The 21,718-nt window shown below is 48.2% G+C and overlaps 1 protein-coding gene across 10 annotated transcripts in view; it reads left to right on the top strand.

The window, feature by feature from the left end:
• The window catches only part of LARGE1 (LARGE xylosyl- and glucuronyltransferase 1), a 556,826-nt gene that overhangs the window by 424,826 nt on the left and 110,282 nt on the right, over positions 1–21,718 (top strand). For all 10 annotated transcript variants that reach the window (XM_066358245.1, XM_066358239.1, XM_066358243.1 and 7 more), the window contains one exon: positions 17,872–17,976. In XM_066358245.1, the coding sequence (XP_066214342.1) occupies positions 17,872–17,976 (105 nt within the window). The remainder of the gene's footprint in view (positions 1–17,871; positions 17,977–21,718) is intronic.

The raw sequence follows: 21,718 nt of genomic DNA, 5'->3' as shown, positions 1-21,718 counted from the left end.
CCAATGAATTATGTTTTTAAATAGAGACAGATCCAGGAAGTCCACAGAGGGAAGTTGGCGCTGGACCCAGGCCAGCTCTGCTCCATAGCAGAGGTCTCGTCTGAGGGGACTGCAGCCGCGTGTCCTGGGAACCATGTGATAAAAGCAGCCGTGGACAAGAGCCCAGCGGCTGGTTCCACATCCTTTGTTAGTTATTCCTACTTCTGAAGACCAAAGATCACTAAAGGAAGAAGAGAGAAATCATCGTTTGAGATAGAGCAGAAGTTTTTATACCATAAATTAAGTTAATGTGGGCCCGGGAGGGGTGGCAGGGGGCATGTTCCTGCATCTGGGCAGAGGGGATCATTATCTGAACTTTATGAGCTTGCAGAGTCTTTTCTGGGACTTGGGCTGTCCTTTTCTGTTCTCCCCAGATACCCTTGGGTAGGATAAACTCTCCGCTCTGTGCCCTGGGAGTAATGCTGAAGGAAATGAGACTCAGAGCGCCCCGATGAGAACCAGCGGGCTCTGCAGTGTCCTGGGCCCCTGCCTGCAGCCCCAGGCGGCAGCGAGGACAGGAGCAGCGGGGCTGGCAGACAAGGCCATCTCCCCAGCCTCCCGTGTCCTTTGGAGCCTTGCCCACAGTGGCACCAGCTACTACACCCCTGGGGAGAGAAACCTTCTTACAAATGTTTCCTAAGTTTGAGAGTAGGTGTGAAAACTGGGCTTTCACAAGGCAGAGATTTGAACACAAGCCCCAGCCCTGTGACTCCCCTCTGCTTGTCCTTGACAAAGGACTTCTCTTCTAAACTCAGTTTTCATTCGGAAAGACAGAGCTAAGCGCCGCCTCACGGGGTTGTCGTAGGGCACTCTGAGACCATGCAGGCAGAGCACACATCCCAGGGCCAAGTGCGAGCAAAGAGTGGGCTGTGCTGAGAAAGCCGGGCTCCTGTCACAGGACAGGAGTGCGTGGAGACAGTCCGGCAGGGGAGGCTGTTGAGAAAACTCATCGTTGGCCTACATGAAGAGGTCTAGCCGCTAGGAAGGCGGCTTTCAGGTCATCAGAACTCGTCCTCTGCTCCGTGCAGAATTCCCCTCCCACAGCATGCCTGCTCAGTGACCTCCACTCCCAGAGTCCCCAGGCCTGGTTCTGGGAGAATCCACTTCAGTTAGGTTTCAGGTACCATCTGGAAGTCAGAAGCCAAACAGTTTGAGAAGCTCTCTGTAGAGCATCAAATCCGAGAGGCGGGGGCCGGGGCTATTTTCTTCACTGCTCTGTCTCTGGCAATTGGCACAGAGCCTGGTGCACAGCAGGGCTCTGCGAACACCTGCTGGATGAGGGCTGACACAGGCAGCCTCTTCCCGAACGATCCCCGCGCGGAGAAGCTTCTCCCCAGAAAGGCAGCTCCTTTCCGTGTTCGTGAACTCTAATGGTTACTTATAGTCTGGCTCATTCTAATAAGCAAGAATCTATCTTCCTTTAATCTTCACTTATGCAACCTAATTCTGCCTTCTAGAGTGACACAGATTCTAATTCCTGCTAGAAGGGGTTATGCCTTGGCTGGGGAGGTCAGCAAGGGTGGGGTAGTCATCTCCAGATGCAGTCAGGGCAGGCTGGACAGTGAATAAACTTCCTTCATCAAGTAGCTGACACCCAAGGGAACGAGATGATGGACGAAAGGACCTTTGCAGCTCGAGCACATGAGTTCCATCCCAGGGGCATGCAGGATAAACCGGGGGTGCACACGCCTTGTTACGAGTCCAGGGATGAGGAGTACTGCTCACAAAAATTAGGGGATGCTGTATCATTTCATATAAAGCGATAAAATATCCCCTAATTTTTGTGAGCTACATAAATATCCTCCCCATTTTGCAGAGGAGACACTAGGGGACCAAGCGTTGGTCCGAGATTGCATTCTAGTATAGAGGAGCTAGCGTTTAAACCAGGGGAGAAGTATAAATATATTCAAGTTCAAGGAAAGAAGAGGGGGCTCAGTCCGAGAACATTACATACAGAAGAAACCGATCCTCACTGATAGAGTTCAGCTCTTGGTTGATGGTGAGTTCCTAAACACCTCCCCGGGCTTCACCTAGAGAAGTAGGCCAGTCCAGAGTGATTACTAAGGTCTTCAGAGCTTCTATGAACTTCCGTGATCCCAGAACACGTTAGTTGGAGCTGTGAAACATGTCAGTTCAGAAACGGTCTTTTTCAGCCCATTCCGGGCTGTTGAAATACCCTTTTGTGCTGCATCTTCTCCGATGTTTTATTACTCTGCACCCACTAGCCAGGGTCACCCTTGGAGCCATCCTTTCGGGATGTTAATGAATGGTAATGGCATACTGTATGTTTTCTTTATTGTAGCCATCCTGCACACAGACATGCATTGAACGATACCATTAATGGCTTTCCTGTTTTAAAATAGCTTATTAGAATAAATAGGAAGTCGGAAGGGCTCTCCCTGCTGATAGTCAGGACAGTCCTTAGTTATGACATTTTAATATTCACCGTGGTGTGTGCACAGCCGATTTGATATGCAGTAGTGATGGGCAGTCTCTCTCTCTCTGCACCCAGGGCTTTCCCTGGGGTTGGGGAAAAGGAAACAACACTGGGAGCATCCATGCTCAGAGCCAGAGCTACCTGCTCCTGATGCTTACCTGGAAAAGTTACCTAGTACGCATCCACATCCACCCTATTTTGATAGAGTCCACCAGTTCCAAAAGGACTGGGATGGTGAATTTTAGATGATATTTCTTTTTCTCTAAACTGTCCATCTGTTCATCCACCCACCCACCCATCCATCCACCCATCCATCCATCCACCCATCCATTCGTCCATCCATTCATCCATCCACCCATCCATTCGTCCATCCATTCATCCATCCAACCATCCCTTTACCCATCCATCCATCCATCCTTCTACCCACCCACACTGTACTGGGCCCCAAGAGCATTAAGCATTTTTCTAACAGAAACAGTTTTACTAACTTTCACTTGAAAACTATTTCTCCGGCTGGGTCAGCTGAATGGTATGGCAAGGAGCTCCCCTGAGGGACAGGTGGCCATGTACAAATCTTCTAAAATAACCTAGGAAAGAAGTGGTGAGGGCGTGGCAGAGCAAGGGAGGAGAGGATTAGAAACAGTAGGTCAAATCTGTAGGATTCAGTTGCGGCAAGGATGTGGTGATCGAGGAGGGGCAAGTGTCAGTGTTGATTCAAAGGTCTCCAGCTTAGATGACAAGTTAGATCTTGATACTACCTGTTGGAATCAGGTACCTGTTACCAGAGTAACAGGTTTTATTGAAAGGAAGAAAGGAACCCTACCAGGCACTTCTCTGAGGAGAAGGGAACTGGTTACAGACTAGGGGCGAATTTTATAACGTTTTGGAGAGCCTGATGGGGTATTGAGTGAAAAGTTCTGGTATGTTCCCTTTTACGGTTTTAGGATTTTAGCACTCTGGAATGCTTCTTCTTGGGGCAGTTGATCAGCTTTCTGGAACTTTCCTGCCTCAGGAGCGATTGTCCAGTAAGTAAGGGTGAGGCCAGGCAGCCAGGTGGGACAACAAAAGGGCAGTTGGAATTTCATGTATCTATCATTTCTCAACTCTGTGGTGTGATAAAAAGGAAAAGAGGTGGGGGGAAGGAGAGGGTATGGGGTTCAAGAAGGAGGTTTGTCTGGGACCGGCCATCTTCTGGAGCTACTTCCTGCTGTTATCCCTATTGGGGGCCTCCTTCGTTAACCTCTCCCCGGGGCAGTTGGAGTAGGGGTTGTAAAAGCATTTGATTGTAGGTAATCCTGGAGATTTCTCTCATTCGAGCCTGCAGGAACTTGATAAAGAAAGAGGCAAGCATTAAAATTAGGTACAAAATTAGAATTGGTCCTATAATTTGTGCTAGCATTGAGAATAAGGGGTTTTTCGACTATTGTTCGGAGTAGGGGTGTTTTTATAGGGTTCCAGATTTTTCTGTTTCACGAGGGCAGGTTTCAGGGTTGGTGTGTAGGGTTAGGTAGATTTTTCCAATTTTCTGATTGGCGAAGGTCTGCATGTGGTTCTGTAAGAAACTAGTGAACAAACGTAAGAGGCAGGGTTTAAAAGTTAGAAAAATAAATAGGAGAGTGTGTGGACCAATGAAAGGCAATAGTCAAGACACCTAGTTTGTGTGTGTTGGGCAGATAAAATATATTATGCTCACTTTGTTAAAGGTGGTGCTGCCCATGTGGAAGCCATCACCCAGGTGATATTAATGTGTGTTGGGGGCAGGCTGTGGGCAGGCAGGATCCTTGTAGCCTGGGGCTTGGTTTTAGGACTAAGCCTTTCCCACCCTTTTTGATGTGGGATGGTGCAATCCCATCATGCCCCAGATATGTGACTTTTTAGTAGAGACTTCCCTATTTTGTATATTGGATTAAAGGTTTTGATTTCTGCACTATAATGTGGGGCAGACCGGGAGCTTGCTCTCTGGGTTCCTGAGATTAGCATTAGAGAGGAGAGCAGAGAAAGGCCACGTGGAGGAGGCCAGGAGAAGCATCCAAGATGGTGGAGTGCTGAGTGAGAAGCCAGTTTGTGCAGAGAGAAGGAAGGGTATGGGAAACAGAGGTGAATAAGTCTGGTGAGCTAGAAACCTTTGATTCTAGGAAACTCAGATAAGTCCGTGGCTTTGTGAATGAGTGGGGTTTGGAGCCCAGTGTATTTTTACTTGCCCACCAGGTGCAAGCTAGGATTAAAAATGATGGCCCACCAGTTCTTGGCTCCACTGTTTCATTACCATCTGTCCGAATCCAATGGGAACTTGCATGGGCCGGGTGGCTGTAGTAGTGGCCGTGGATACTGGCTTTACAGTGTGAAACCACTGATCCCATGTTTACAAATTTGCTGGGCTTCAGAGAGAGAGAGAGAATAGGAATAAGACAGGGAGTGGCTAGTCCCCCTACCCCTAGACCTATTTTTATAGAAATTCCTAAAGCAACAAGAAGAGAGATTACCTGTACAGCTCCTTTGGTCCTTAGATTGATGGGTAGTGTACTAGGAATTATAAGAGGCTCATGGGGTGGGATTGGGTTGATATTTGGGGTGAGATAGATTAGGTACAGGTTTCTGTCTAATTAGTAGGGAGACACATATAGGTGTTGGTCCCACACAAGTAGAAAGCCCCTGACTGGGTGAGGCAGGCTGAGAGGTGAATAGAGAATAGAAGGACAAGGGGTCAGTTTCATTTCTCTGTTTCTGAGCTTCAGATGGTCAGGGTGGAGGAAATAGCCGCCCCAATAAGTGGGGAGAGGCTTGACCTGTGGTGGCGCAGTGGATAAAGCGTCGACCTAGAAATGCTGAGGTCGCCGGTTCGAAACCCTGGGCTTGCCTGGTCAAGGCACATATGGGAGTTGATGCTTCCAGCTCCTCCCCCCTGTCTCTCTCTCCTCTCTCTCTCTCTCTCTGACTCTCTCTCTCTCCTCTCTAAAATGAATAAATAATAAAAAAAAAAATTAAAAAAAAAAGTGGGGAGAGTAAAGGATTGTTAGCTAGGGTGACTGATTAAACATTCTTTGAAAACCAGTTTTCTGACTGTTCAAATTCTTTTTTCTCAGTACAAACTTCCTACAACCTGCACAAACCTTCTACAATTTAAATAAACCCTCAGCTTTCATGCACTTTCTTATCCAGAAATAACTGGCCTTCATAACAACTTACTTTTTCCTTTTTCTCTCAAAAGTATTTCCATACCTTATACCTTCTTTTATCAAAACCATACAATTCCTTTTTAGTCAGAACTCTTGATTTAAAAATCTTTAACCTTTAGTGACAATTAAGTTGACTTTCTTTTTACCCTAGTTTCACTTTTCCCAAAGCCTGATTAAAATAGTCCTTAGTTTTTTCATATATTTGCCATACGTAGACCAACCAGCTTATGGTTTGTGGTTGGAGTAAGGCATGCCATTTTTCTACTTTAGCAGCAGTGGGAGTTGTCAGGATCATGGTGTGTGTGCCTGTCCATGTGAAAGTCAGTCCTTAGGTGATGTATTGCTGGAAGTGCCTCTTGGACAGTCTTTGAACAGTTTGCTGAGTAACCTGTAAATCCTGCAAGTACTTAGGGAAAGGGTGATTACATTTCTACACTTTGCAGTTAGAGTTTAAGTCCTAGTGACCACTGCTTCTAGCTGGAATTAGCAGCAGGTCCCAGCCTACAATAGGCATGGGGCATTGAGACAAGAGGAATAAAGGAGATGCTATACATTAAATAAAGCAACAAAATCAGACTGTCAATACACACAGTAGAGATCTTTGAGGGATAAATAAAACTTAAATATTCAAGTGAGGCATAGTAGATGGCCCTTGTGTTTATAAGAAATGAGATTAGCTTATCTGCTATTTGGAAGAAATACCTTAGGCTCCTGAACAATGTCCTTGGGCCTTCAGTGGCAATTCCCAGCATGCTGGGCAAGGTCAGGTAGCTGGAGCAGGGCTAAAAGGGACTGAACCCTCCCTCCATGGAGCAAGGGGGCAGCTTACCTTCTCGTGTCCCTCTTTCCACAGCAGAGATGTGTCCCTTGGTAGGGTCGGGAAGCCTTGCAGGCTTCAGTTCAATGACCTTTCTACTCTGGAGCAGGGCCCTGATGGAATCCTATGAAGCCCTTTAGGGCAGTGGTCCCCAACCCCCAGGCTGCAGACTGGTACCAGTTCTTGGGCCATTTGGTACCGGTCTGCCGAGAAAGAATAAATAACTTACATTATTTCCATTTTATTTATATTTAAGTCTGAATGATGTTTTATTTTTAGAAAGTGACCAGATTCCCTCTGTTACATCCATCTAAGACTCACTCTTGATGCTTGTCTCATAAGTTCGACAATTATATTTAAAAACACCACAGTTTTTACGCTGGTTGCATAATTTTATTTTGTGCATTTATTCGTCCCACCCTAAAGGCCGGTCCGTGAAAATATTTTCTGACATTAAACCAGTCTGTGGCACAAAAAGGGTTGGAGACCACTGATTTAGGGCGCCGGAGCCTTTTAAGAGCGTATGCCAAAAGCTGGTATTTTCTGACCTCTTTTGGGCCTTATTTGCCTTTTCTGTTACTTCCTTGGCCATTATAGACCTTAAAAGCCATGCTCAGAAGATCCCACTGAATGGCTTGACTAAGAGAGCAAAATTGGAAATCCAGTGTCTAAAGAAGCCTATTAGACCGAGGAAAGAAAGGATTTGATTTGCGGTGGTAGGTGGTTGGAGACTGCGGAGGGGTGAGACCTAAGGTGGTGGGAGTTAAGGTGATGCCTAGATAGACTAGGGACTGAGAGTGAAGTTGAGCCTTAGCAGAGATGACACAATATCTCTTCAAAGCGAGTAAGTTAAGAAGGGTGGCGGTGTGTCTCCTTGAGGCAGGCAGGGAGGGGCTGCAGAGGAGTAGGTCATCTACATATTATAAGAGAGTACTAGTTTTGAGATTGCATGCTGCTAAATCCTGAGCTAGTGCCTGCCCAAACAGGTGTAGGCTGTCTTGAACCCCTGGGGTAAGACAGTCCATGTAAGTTGCTGGGCTGCATTAGTGTCTGGGTAAAGGCAAACAGAAAGTAAGAAAGGAATGATAAAGAAGGCATCCTTGAGGTCTAGGACTGTGAAGTGAGCGGTGTTTGAGGGAATGTGTGACAGTAACCTGTAGAGATTAGGGACTACTGGATGGAGGGGGACTACTGCCTCATTGATTAGGCGTAAGTCTTGTACGAGGTGATAAGCCCCTGAAGGTTTTCAAACAGGAAGGATGGAGGATGGAGGTATTGCAGGGAGAGTCCGTGGGGATGAGTAAGCCTGGTTTAAGAGGTGGGTTATTATTGGTTTAAGGCCTTAAAAACAGACACAGTTGCACATTAAACAAAGACTTCACATACTGATTATGAATTACGGAATTTAAATGAGTGCGCTTTACTTGTTTCAGTTAAAATTATACTAGAAGTATTTTCTGACAAACAGAGACAAGACAGATTACTTACTCACATAGCTTAATATACAATTCTGCTTTTTTAAGTTTTTCGAGATGGCAGGGAGTTGTCAGCATAGAGGGGAGGAAGAGAGAAATCAGACGGACAGTGTAAGCAGCTGGATGGAAAGAAGGAGGGTCAGAATCTGCAGGAGGAGGAGGAGGAGATTAAAGTGCTGTTGGTGGTGCCACGTGATCAGAGGAGTCAAAAGTTTTAGAGCTTTGAGGAGAGGGGAGAGGACGAGGGGTAGTGGAAGGCACAGTCAGTCTCTGAGGAGGGGGAAGGATGGGTCAAAGAAGAAAAAGAGACAGAGCCGGCCATTTGTAAGGAGGGAGGAGGGGTTTAAGAACACTGTGAAGAAGGGAGGGGCCCCCAGCCAGCAGGGAAGGAGAAAGAGAGACTGGTATTTGCAGGTGAATGAAAAAGAGGATCCTGCGAAGGAGGAGAGGGGGCTTTCTGGAGGGAAGAGACTCAAGTGGAAGAGATTTGCAGAGGTACCAGAAAGGGGTCCCGAGAGAGGGGTGCCCCCGGGGGTCAGGCAGGATGGGGAGAGAGTTGGGAGTCCCCAGAGAAGGAAAGATTAGGAGCGGAGGCTTTAGGTGAGGTTTCTCTGGCCAAAAAACGGCCTGTGTGTAGAACAGGTGGCACAGAAATTAAGACAGAAGTGGAGGTAGAAGGAAGCCTGCACGTGAGGAATCTCTGAGACCTTCCCAGTCCGGTGTCAAAGATTACCTAGGTCTCTCAGAATATTGTAATCGAACGTCCCGTTTTCAGGCCAATGGGAGTCATTGTCTAATTTGTATTGGGGCCATGACGTGTTACAGAAGAAAATGAGGTTTTTTGGCTTAATGTCAGAGAGGCCCAACTTAGTAAGATTTTTTAGAAGACAGCCCAACGGGTTTTGGTCAGACAGCTCTGACTCTGAAGAGCCCAGTGTGGAGATTAGTGATCTAGAGAGGGCGTCCCTGCCTCCAATCACAATCTCAAAGGAGAAAGCTCTCCTGGGAATGTGAAGTCGTCCTGCTTAGGGGTTGTCACCACCTAAGAAGGAGCTCAAAGAGAATGTGGAGGGGTTTAGCTAAGCTCTTAGACTTTTGGAATGTGCTGTCTCCTGAGACAGAAAGGCAAACCCCTCAAAATGTGAGGCTGACTGGAGAAAGCCGTCCAACAATGGATTAGGGACTTATGGGTCGAGTTAAAACCAACCGGGAGAGAGAAGGGAGAAACTCCTTACCTTTCTGGTCCAGCAGGGGTTCAGGACAGGGATAGATCGCCAGCCAATCAACCTACAATTGCATATCCAAACAGAATCAGGGAGTAAGCCTGGGACGAGCTGCCACTGCCCATTGCATCCCTGGTTGTAAGTTTGGACGGCAAAGAGGGATCGTCCAGGCAGTTAGTACCTTGTCCCGGGTTTCAAAACCAAATGTTGGAATCCATGGGAGTCTGAAAAGACCAGAGTAACAGGCTTTATTGAAAAGAAGAAAGAAACCCTGCCGGGCACTTCTCTGGGGAGAAGGATACCAGTTACAGACCAGGGGCAAATTTTATAGCATTTGGGAGAGCCTGAGGGGGTACTAAGTCAAAAGTTCTGGTATGTTTCCTTTTATGGTTTTAGGATTTCAGCTTTCTGGAATGCTCCTTTTTGGGGCAGGTTGACCAGCTTCCTGGAACTCTTCTGCCTCCGGGGCGATTGTCCAGTAAGTAAGGGTGAGGTCAGGCAGCCAGATGGGACAACAAGAGGGCAGTTGGAATTTCATATATCTATCACTATCAACCAAGGGTCAGGTCATTATTTATGAAGAGAAGGTTATGGATTTATTTTGGTCAGTTTGAGTTGAAGATCACTGTGAAAGAGCCAAGTGATGATGGTGAACAGATAGTTGGATTGAAGGGTAAGGGGCCCTGGAAAGGAGCCAGGGCTGGGGTGGGGATGACTGGTTATCTTCCTATTAGTGGTGCCAGAAGCCATTGGGGAGCTCTCGTCATCCAGGGGTAAAATGTAGAGCCAGAAGAAGAGGGGCCACAGACAGGAGTTGAGGAGCCCCAGCATTGAAGGGGAGGCTGGAAGAGGGGCCTTGCAAGGTCAGTGGGCAATGGGGGACGTTCACGTGAGGAGCCAGGCTTGGGAACTTCAGCTGGAACCACCCACACCCAGGCATGCCTAAAGAAACTTCCCAGGAGCCATTTGGAAAAGTGTCCATCAGCCAATGAAATTTCGCCACGTCATATTAAATTGACCACCCTAGACCACCCTTTAAATTTCCCCCACGTGATTTCCTCCATGCGACTTCTCTGGCCCCTGTCCTCTGGACCAGAGAACCTCGTCGGGCGGGATGCGCTGTACTAAATAAAGCTTTTGCTATTCCACATTTCGTGGCTATGCCCTTCCTTCTAACTCAGCGGGGGAAAATACCTTACAGGCCCCATGAGGCTGTGAAGGAATGTCCAGAGGGAGGAAAACAAGCAAGAGAGTGTCACTGAAGCTGACACAGAAAGGTCTGGTGGGGTGGGGGCAGGGCCAGCAGAATGGGGGCAGGGGACAATATGGCCACATTTTTCAGATTAGGTCTATGCAGCTGTTACAGAACGGAAAGAGTCATCCTCCCGGAACTAGCAGGTGACAGTAGACACTGAGAACTGCAGTGGAGAAAGACTGGGTATTTTATTAATGAAGGGCGCCACCCAGGAGAATGGGAAGCTAATGCTCAAAAAGCCCAAGCTCCCAGATGGCGTGTAAGTTACAGATCCTCTAGGGCAAACCCACAAGGCACCATGGGTTAGGGGTTCAGAGTAATGCTGGGAGCTGATTGGTTGAAGATGAGATATGGGTAAAGAATCATTTTTTCAGGTCTTGAGGTCAGTTCTGAGATCTTTTTCGATGACCCTCTGTCTGGTTCCGTGGGAAGGTAGCTAGGGGGTCATTTCACATTAAAGCTCAGGAGCTGAAACATAAGTCAGAGAGGTCTAGACAGTGTGATCATTAGTCAGGTCTCAGCTACTGTCTTAAGCTGGCTTGAGCGTTGCTGATTATCAGGAGAATGGGGGTAGGGGGTGTGTAGCCTAGGTCGCTAGGGATGGGGAGGGGAGAGATGATTTCTAGAGCTAGGATTTAAAACTAAATGTAATCAAAGTCATAGGACCCTCAGGTTCATAGCTAGTGTCAGCACTTCAATGGGAAGATTTAGACATTATGAACAATGACTAATGGAATAAGAGAAATGCCTTTAGTAGAATGTCTACCATGCACCAAGCACTCTACATGTATTATTTTATTTGAGCTATGCATCCTTTCTGGGAGGCAGGAGGTAAATTCTGTTCTCTCCCTCTAAGATAAAGAAGTTGAGGCTCAGAGAAGTTACACCTTGCTCAAGCATACAGAACTGGAACTAAAACCCTCTTTCGGGATCAAAAACCCCTTTTCTGATTTACCATGCTGCCGTCCTCACACCTGGTGGGTGGATGCCCGGCCTGCCCTTTCCACGCCTCCTATGCCACAGAGAAGCCTCACCAAGCCCTCCTCCTGGGCCTCATCTTTGATCAGTGCTAGCTGTGCCGTGAGCCAGAGCTGAGGAAGGAGGAGGAGGAGAGTTCCCAGCCTGGAGCCATCCGTCTGCTGGCTGGTGACAGGACACCAGGGCCCCAGCAGAATAGCAAGCTTGTTGGCTCTTGTCTGGCTGTTAGTGGTGATGTATGAATAAGCAAAGAAGACAGCTTCATTTTTATAAGTTAACTTGTGCCTAGAGTAAGGGAGCTGGGAACAGTGCACTTCATCATAACCACAGGGCCAGCACGGAAAACAATGACAAAGCCTTTTCCGTTAGTCACAGTGTCTTATTCTAATAACTCCTAAGAAGATGAGAGCACGGAGGGCTGTGATGCGGAGGGAGGCAGCTCTCGGTAGGTCGGGCGAGCCCTGTGGTCTCCCTAAGAGGACATCCTGGGGATTCTGCCTCCTAATGGCATGTCAGGCCCAGGATGTGTTCACCTCGCCAAGGGTAAAGATGTAGACCAGCAATCTTCAACCTTTCTCATCTCACGGCACACTTGAACTAATTACTAAAATCCTGCAGCACACCAAAAAAATGAATATTTTGCCAATCTACCAGGAAAAAAATAGGGACAGTTTTGACTCATTCACACTGGACTGCTACTATTGTGTTGGCGGTTGTCTTTTTTTTTTTTTTTTTGACAGTCTAAGAAAAAGAGGTCAGAGCCCCTAACTAAATAGTCAGGTACTGCATGTTTTAAAAATTCTTACAGCACACTGAGAATTGCTGATTTAGATATTGGCCTTTGCAGACCAAGGTGTAGGTGGCACCTGGCTAGTGAGCTGGGATTTGGCAGAGCTGTAGAAGATGACCCGTCTCACATGCGCTTTAACAGGGGACCGAGGGACTCTCTGCCTAGACGGGTGTTATGGGACAGCACCATTACCAGAAAAGTTTTGGGGGAAGCTTGGGAGTTTGGAGTCAGCTGAAGGGGAAGGGCAGGGAGGCCCACAGTGCAGGAGCTCTGGGGTAGATGACTGCGGCCTGCGAGGGGCCAAGCGGGTTTCTCAACCCCCTCCCCAGGAGCAGTTAATCCCTGGCCTCCCCTCCTCTGACCTGGCAGGGTTCCTGTCCCTGCAAGTGCCACACTGCTTCATAATTGTTCATCTCTCTCCTCTTCTCGCTCCCTCTAGGGCAAGGACTGTGTTATTCTGTCTTTGATTCCTTAGTATTTTGTGTGGTATCTGACAAAAAGCAAATTCTTAATCAATGTTCACCTCAACCAAAGTCGAGGCAGAGTAAAGATCATGTCAACTAAGGAAGGGAGGAGACCCTTGAGATTGCAATGTCTGAATCCAAGCAGATGGGGCAGTATATAGGGCCAGAGAGTTCTGTGTATAATGATAAGAGCAAGTACCACTGAACATATTACTGTTTTCTAGGCATTGTCACTGATGACATGTGAAGAAGCAAAAAACACATCTCCGTTTTCACGAATTAGCTTGTGCCTTTAGGGGAAAAGGAATTCTGATGTGTATACTATTTATTAACTCCATTTTACAAATGAGTAAAGAAACAGGCACAGAGAGGTTAAGTAACTTGCCGAAGGTCACACAGCAGTTGAGTGGAGGAGCTAGGATTTGAACCTGAGCTGTCTGGCTCTGGCATTCATCTCCTTCACTACTTATTCAAGAAGCGTAACCCTGGAGCCCACCACTGATTTCTGCTGGTGCAGGAACTAGACTGAGATGCCTTGTGAAGTTCCTGTGTGTTAGTGGCCCCTGACTAAAGCAGGGGTAGAACTTCCAGACTGTGGATAATTCTCAACCTGGAATGTGCATCTGAATGACCTAGGGATTTTTTTTCAAATGCAGATTACTAGACCCAATGGCTAGAATTCTTATTTAGATTCGTTGGGGTTGTGGGAATTAAATTACTTCTCCCTCAGTCCCACATACTGAACAATTGAGAGATAAGATAAAAGAATAAGAGCAGAATATCACCTTATTTTACTGATAAGAGTTAAATTGGAGGAGTTGGCACCTGGGAGAAGAAAGGGGCAAACCCCTTCATCTGTTCTTTGAAACTGTCAGTCGGGTACCTCCTCCCATGCCCGTGGGGCAGAGCAAGGGTTGGTGCAGGAAGCCAGGGACTCCTTCCTTCTGGAAACTGGGCAGGCAGGGGGAAGCAGCCTTCTGTCACAGTTAACTTTCAGGTTGAGGCCTAGGAGCCTGCACATTGAACAAGAACCCCAGGTGTTTCTGAAGCAGGTGGCCCTCAGACCACCCTTAGAGAAAGTTCTAGAGTGATTTAATTGTTGTGCTAGGTGACCTCCAAAGAAAACTACGTGGGCGGCTTCAGGAGCTTACCGCTTGGACTGTGATATTTAAATAAAGCTCTCACTTGTATAGTGCTTACTATGTGCCAGCCCCTGTTCTGAGCACCCTCTGCAGAGGAAGTCTTGACACATGAAATCACAACAGCCCTAAGAGTTAGACACAGAGGTGGAGAGAAGTTAAGTGATTTTCCCCAGGGTGCAGGGTCCGGGACTGGAGCCAGACAGGCTGACTGCGGTCTGCACTGGTCCCCCTCTGGCTGCTGGCTGCACTGCAGCACCTGGTTCCCTGTGCGGGGACGCAGACCTCCTGGTGGGCTACACTGAGCTCGGGATTCTCAAGACCATGTGCAGATCCCAGCTATTGTTTTCATCATCGACAGAGCAGTTAATGAGTCCATCTAAGATAGCACAACGAAGTCTTAGTAGCTGTGTATTATTTTGCTTTCTCAACCAGTGGATATTAAAATTACAGCTATCACATTGCTAATTAAGGATGTTATTTTCTTAACCTTAAAGACAGCTGGTGTACAGGAAAGGGCTGTGTGCCGCCATCGTAAGAAATGCAGCCCAAGCCCAAATTGACAGAAGAGGGATGTAAAGCCAGGAGCCAGGGCCGGAGCCACTATCAAAGCAGCCCAGACCATGCAGGTTCGCATTGGATTCGGACAGTCGGTAAAGAAACAATGGAGCCAAAAACTGATAGGTTATTTTCTTTAATTCTAGCTTGCACCCGGCTGGCAAGTAAAAACACACACTGGGCTCCAAAACCCACTCACATTCAGTGCTCACAAAGCCACTGACTTATCCGAGTTTCCTAGAATCAAAGGTTTCTAGCTCACCAGCCTTATTCTCCTCAGTTCCCCATCTCCTTCCTTATCCCAGATACAAACTCTGTACAAACTGGCATCTCACTCAGCACTTCGCCATCTTGGCTGCTTCTCCGGGCCACATGGCCTCTTTCTGCTCTCTGCTCTGCTCCCTCTGCTCTCTCATGCTATTCATCCCAGGAACCAAGAGCGAAAACTCTCGTTCTGCCCCCATTTTATATTGTAGCTTCACAACCTCTAATCCAATATACAAAATAGGGAAGTCTCTAATACAAAGTCACTTCTCTGAGGCATGATTGGATAGTACCGCCACATCAAAAAGGGTGGGAAAGGCTTAATCCCAAAACCAAGCCCCAGGCTACACGATCCTGCCTGCCCCCAACACACATTGATATCACCTGGACAAAGGCCTCCACGTGGGCAGCGTTATCTTTTACAAAGATAACTAACCCATGTCCCGCAGAGTGCTGCCTAGGACCACCCCAAGTCTGAATGATCACTTCACCTTCATTCCTATGTAAGATGGGAAAAATCCCAGCAGACTTACACCCTGTGGAAAAGAGTGGGTGACAGCCAGGAACACCCACATCTCACCTGTTAATAGCTGTCTCTACCCCAGTCCAAGGGTAATATTCTTTGGGATAACATGACTTGAGGTTTACTGTGCAAAGTACTTCTCTAGAGGATAAGACCTTGAGTTCAAGCCTCCAGCAGAGCAGCCAATGTCAGGGATGCTTTTGGAGCTGCCACCCCACCTTTGCAGTTTTCCACGCAGGAGAGGAAGATGCCAAAGTCCCCAGGGCTGAGTGGGAGGGTGCGTTCACATTGGTGAAATGCTTTGTACCTTCAGAAAAGTGGGGACACTGAGACACTCGTATTGGTGGTCTCCCAGTCGGGAGAGGTTCGCTCGCCAGATATTATTTATTTAGCAGACACTTCCTAGTGCCTTTTGTGTGTTAGCTACGATGCAGTCCTTGCCCTTGGACTGGGGTAGAGACAGCTATTAACAGGTGAGATGTGGGTGTTCCTGGCTGTCACCCACTCTTTTCCACAGGGTGTAAGTCTGCTGGGATTTTTCCCATCTTACATAGGAATGAAGGTGAAGTGATCATTCAGACTTGGGGTGGTCCTAGGCAGCACATGGGTCAGAAGGATTAGGGTGGGGGGTTGGCAGGGGCCAAGGGCAGTTCCTACCCTGCGAGAGGTGGATGAGCGACACACTGGTGAGAATTTCAGCTACAGAACTCTAGATGCTCCTGTGTCAGGAATGAAGTGTGGCTCGTAAAGTATTTGTCTGAGGAAGTGGATTGAGACAAAATACCATGCGTGGAATGCCAGAATACAGAAATTGGACTTGCAGAGAGTTGAAGATTACCTTACCTGAAATCCAGATGAGATGTTACCCTAAATTCCATAAAAGATCATTATCCTTTTGTCAATTTGGAGCACATGGCACCCTTCATCGTACCAAAGAAAATTATAGCATCAACCTGGGTCACTAGTAATTATGAACCCGTTCCCCTAAGGAGTCCGCTTCCTCTTTACATCACAATCTCTGTGTCAGGTTATTCCATGGGCTCTCTAACGAGGTCACAGACAGCTTCAGGACTGGGCCCACACCTGTCTTGTCTGAGGGCACCACGCCTTTCAGATCTAATTGTTTTGCGTGAACATCCCAAGCTTGTTGGGCTTTTTCTGAATTGGTGATGTGTTTTTCTGAGAGATTCTACAAATTTTGGATGTGATCACATAGCATGACAAAGTGGGTGGTAGTGTTTTTCCCATGCCTATAATTTATATATTTGTGCTGGGGTGTTGATTCAGATAGGAGCTCGATAAATTGATCAAATAAATTACAGCAAACCCACACGGCACCATTGCAGGGAGCTGTCATCACACCGAGGGAGTTCTGAGTCACCCAGCCCAGCACTCCCGGAAAACCACTGTTTTCTTATCAGCAGCTGCTGGGCTCTCATTCAGTCAGGAAGGTCTTTGCTTCTCATATTGGCCAAGAGAGTAAGGATTCTAACTCCAGAAGGTACCAGATAGCTGCGGAAGAGAACAATTATTAGTCTTGTGACCTTTAGCACATTATTTAGACTTTCTAAGCTCCAGTGTCTCTTTGTATAAAATGTGGATTTATTGTTTCTATTGTAAACCTTTGTCATAAAGTCAGTAGTAATGCATTGAGACAGCAGGAAGAATCTGGGGTCAGACAAACAGAATTATGTGCCGGGCTCCATCTCCAGTTGTGCAAATCTCAGTTCTACACGGGCCTCATTTTCTCAGTCTGTAAAATGGCATTGATACTAATTCCAAGAGAAGATGTTGGCATGATAGGGTCATCTAATGCAGTGTTTTTCAACCACCGGTCCACCAGAAACTTCATGCCAGTCCGTGAAAGCTTGAACCACTCTGATAGCACTGGGTCTATAATCTTCAGGCAACATCAGGGAGGTCCACTCTCACAGACCAGCGGTTAGAAAACACTGGTCAAATGGAAGGCAGTTGAATCTGATGCCTGATTTACCCTACTTAACAGGCCCAGCGATTTGCTCAGGGGACAGAGAAACAATTGTTCCTCTGCAGTACACTCCTGAGTTGATGTGATGTTGACATGATGCTTGCTGACCGTAAGGGTGAAAACACTGTGAGAAGATGGCCAAGAGGTGGCTCTTCTCTGTGGGTGCCCATGTCATTAAATAGGGGTCACTGCTTCCTCTCTGCTGTGAGAAAAGCATCTCGACTCATGGCCAGAAAGCCAGGAAATTAGTACATAATGGGAAGCATTAGAAACGGACCACTTGAAGAATAGTATGTCAATAAATATATATTGCAAGAGGTAAGGGAAGGAAGGAAGGGAGGGAGGGAGGAAGGGAGGGAGGGAGGGAGGGAGGGAGGGAGGAAGGAAGGAAGGAAGGAAGGAAGGAAGGAAGGAAGGAAGGAAGGAAGGAAGGAAGGAAGGTAGGTTTGAGATTCTGGCTTTATCACAGATTAACAGAATGTCCTCGGGCAACTCAACTAACTGCTCTGGGTGGCCTCCCTTTTTTCTCCATAAATAGAATTATAAAAACAGATGGGCTGCCTATGTGTGAGAATTAAATAGGTTAATACAAGTTAAGCACTTAGGTCAGAGCCTATCAGTTAATAAAAACTCCCAGTAGTGAACGTTACTGTTATGAGTTCCCGTTATTCTGTCTCCTGTCCAGTGCTCACTGACTCATGTGGCTTGGCTACTTGTAAGACCTCGGCATTCTCTGTCCCTTGCAGGTCAGCAGGTCCTGGGCTTGGTAGAGAACCAGAGTGACTGGTACCTTGGAAACCTGTGGAAGAACCACCGCCCTTGGCCGGCCCTTGGGAGGGGCTACAATACAGGTAAGACAGGAGAGGGCGGGGAAGTGGGGGGGGGGGGGTACAGAGGGTGCTGTGGGGACGCAGGCTCCTTCCTGGGGAGGAGAGGTAAGCCACAGCACAGGTGAAGGCCATCTTGCTGCCACTACAGGCAAAGTAGCTGTGAGGCTGTGGCAGTCTGCCAGGGTCTCACCAAAGAGCCCCTCTCCTCGCTGACCTTCGGAGCAGATCCTGGGTCTGTATGAGTGTGACTCAAGGGCGCCTTGGCTCCATTAATATACACGAGAGACCGTTCCGCAGTGACGAAGAACCCCAGCGTTTCAGTTTCTTAACACGATGGGAATTTATTTTCCTCGCTCACACGCTTGTCCACTCAAGGTCCCCTGGGACCCGTGCCCACTCTAGGCATTCGGGCTCACCTGGGTGTTCACTAACTTGCAGAGGGAGGAACGTAGCAGATGACCTATTGACTGAACGTTTCTGCTCAGAAGTGACGTGATTTCTGGTACTATTTCATTGGCTGAAGCATGGCACGTAGCCACGCCAACCTTCAAGGGAGGTGAGCAGGCGGAACCTGCTGCCTGGAGGAGAAAAGGCAGACATGTTGGGTAATCGGTGCTTAGGAGTCCCACAGCCGTTCAACACGGCGTGTCTGACACCAAGTCCACTGCTCCCCTTCTTGCTAACCCCACACTCGTGTCTCTTCTTTCCTTTCTCTGTTAATAAGTATCACTCATGCGCCAGTTCATTCTTTGTTCAGCCACTGTCTGTTGAGTGATTAGGGTGTGCCAGGCCCAGTGCTGGGTGGGCCGGACACAGCCTGTGGCCCGTGGAGCGCAGAATCGGGGGGACCAGAGCAGCTGCCCTCTCCTTCAGCCAGGTCCTGCTGGTGTCCATCTCTGAAACACTTCTGGGTCCTTCTGCCTCCCCCCTCTCCGTCCTCTTTGCCACTGCTTTGTTCCCTGTTCTCAGAGGAGACAGACCCATGGCTTTGCCAGGACTAGAACTTGGAGCTTAGAGAGCAGTAGGGTGGGTCAGGCCCAAGGTGCTTGGACCTGGCCTCTGAGACCTGCTGTCCTGGGGCGGGGCTGCTGTCTTCAGGGCACGGCGCCACCTGGTGGGGATAGGTAAAGCCTGTGTTGGAGGCTATCGTGGGAAGGGCCAGAGAGTGGACTCTGAGAGCCCAGGGTCAGACTCCAGAGAGGTCAGGTACGAACACAGGACCCCAGAGGCCAAAGGGGAAAAAAGGCTGAAAATCAAGTTTCCAGAGGTAAGCGTTCAGAGGTGGGGTCCGAGTGGGGTCAAAGCTGGACTAGGACAAGGAAGGAAAGGTCCAGAGTCAATGTGCTGAGCAGCCAGAGGTGGCAGTGAGGGAGCCCTGTATGGAAGGCCATCCTTTGACATGGGGGACATTCCTTTGCTGACATTGCTCAGAGTCACCAGGCAGCCTCACTCTGTAATGTCCTGCAACAACAACCAGACACCAGGTGGTATAGTCAAGAAGTTACAAGTGAAGAATTTTAACCACCTGCCCCTCACCTGCCTCCTGGAGGCTCCAGGCTCTGCTGGGCATTAACCCTTGAGTTGCAGGATGGTGGGGAACTCTGGGGAGTCCTGAGAAGCATGGGAGGGGTAGAGGGCACTCCAGGGGCTCAGAGCAGCAGCTCTTCTTAGCTGCTTTGGCAGCATTTCAGTATTTTCTGAATGGGTAAAGCAGTGCCTCTGCTCACCAGCTGAGCCCTGTGCCAGGTGCTCTGTGTTCTGTGGGTGTTAATCTCATTTGATCCTCACCCCAGCCCCAGGGGGCAGATGCTGTTCTTATCTCTGTTTTATACACTGGGAACTGAAGCTTAGAGAGTTTACTGATAAGTAACGAGGCTGCTGTGTTAACTACTAACTTAAACTTCCTAGCGTGAACTTGAGTGGCTTTGGGATGAAGAATCCTTTTTGATCATGTAACATCCTAGGCTCTACCCTTGAAGGGTCCTGTGGGGGAATCTGCCCTATGAGAAGGCTCCTGGATGTTTCCAGAGCAGAAGGTCCAGGAGTCTGCTCCAATGAAACATGGTGCTGTCTCGCCTTCCAGCAAGCCCCCTGGGGGCCTCTGAGGCAGGACCCATTAGGAACACAGTGGCTAATGGGAGGGCCCCCGTGCTTTCCTCTGGTTCACCCCATGTTGATCTTTGGTGCCTGGAGTCCAGCCCATTCACTCCAGGCTCGGGTAAAGCTGGAGACATCCACGTGTGTCGGGTTGGGGAAGAGAAATCTCCAACAAACCCTGGTGTATATGTAGTTTCTGTCTTCTGCAACAAAGAATAACAGAAAATGTCACATGGAGGTACACTGCAGAACCTAAGGGACGCGGCATCGGGGTCGTGATGATCTGTGTAAGACAAAAGTCATGGGTCACCACTCTGGGTTTGCAGGGACAGGGAAGATATAGCATGCTGGGGAGTCTATTATGACAAATGTGACATGTCCCCTCCCACTCTTCCCAATTTGCCTCATCGTGTGAGGTCAGGAGACCTCCAAGTATGCAAACCCCTCTGGCTCCTACTCGAAATGCCAAGGCAGTGAGCTACTCCCCTTCCTGCTCTGCCAGCAGGGCAGAGCGGATGGGAAAAGGCCCTGTTAGAGCGATGTGTCCATATACAGAAGCCAGTGACACCAAGCGATCATTATGAAGGGATTTCTGCGACATCGAAACACATTGGCTTTCGGGACAGGGGTTTGTTATTTTAAGACTAAGGATTGTACCTCACCTGAGTGGGTACATCATGCAGACATTTCGATTCTCATAGAAATTGAGCCCTAAATCCCAGCCCGTCTCAAACCTCCAGAAGGAGACTCTCCAGCCAAGCCTCGTGTCGGCCTTTAGCCTGGGGTGGGGAAACTGAGGCAGAGCTGCGTTAGAATCGCCGTCCAGCCGTTTCGGCTCTGTGTGCTCATCCAACGTGCCTCACCTCCTTGAACCTCGGTTCTCTCCCTGAGAAAATAGGACCATGAAAGCACCTAGTGCATGAGGATTAACCAGGCAGCTTGACTAAGGAGCTGCGCCTGGTGTCAGGCACAAAAGTTATTTCCTAGTAAATCTTAGTCCGTGTCGTCTTGTATGCCTCTGCCCCTTTTCTGTCGGGGAATGGAACCCACCTGCTTTAGAAAGGTGGTCATGTGGCTGGCTAAGGTGTGCTAGGGTCTCCTGAACACTTGGATCACAAAGAACCACTACAGTTTTTGCTTCTTGCCAAATATAATGCAGCCACCTAGCAGTTTTTCTCCTCTCTACCGCCTGGGAAGGTATGCTTTCCATATTATTTTAGAATTTTAAAAAATGATGATTTTAGTTCATGCGTCAGCTTCATGACTGTGTTTTACTTTGTAAGTCTCCCCCAAAAGCATGAGATGTTTGAGTCGGAAGACCTGACCTGCCTTGGTGACTTTTCAACTCTGTGCTTTTTGGAAAAGCTACCCAGGCTCTCTGAGCCTTGGGATCCTCCTGTGTAACCTGAGAATGAGACACCACCCCCCCACCCCCCCCCAGCCACTGTGCTGTGCTGCTCCTGGGCTAGTAAACACAAGTGCATTGGGAAGCTGGCTGCAGTTTTCATTTCTCCCCCAGACCACAGCCTGGCTGAGTAACTATTTTCAAGTAAGTCTGATTCAGCTGCCTTCATTGAGTTGAGCTGCATTCCCCAGGCACCTTACCATGATTTGTCTTTGTTAAGCCATAGAATTTTCTTGTTAATATAGGCATTCTCCCTCAAAG

The sequence above is a fragment of the Saccopteryx leptura genome, chromosome 1 (genome assembly GCF_036850995.1).
Source record: "Saccopteryx leptura isolate mSacLep1 chromosome 1, mSacLep1_pri_phased_curated, whole genome shotgun sequence".
NCBI lineage: Eukaryota > Metazoa > Chordata > Mammalia > Chiroptera > Emballonuridae > Saccopteryx > Saccopteryx leptura.
This window is presented reverse-complemented; position numbering and strand designations above follow the sequence as displayed.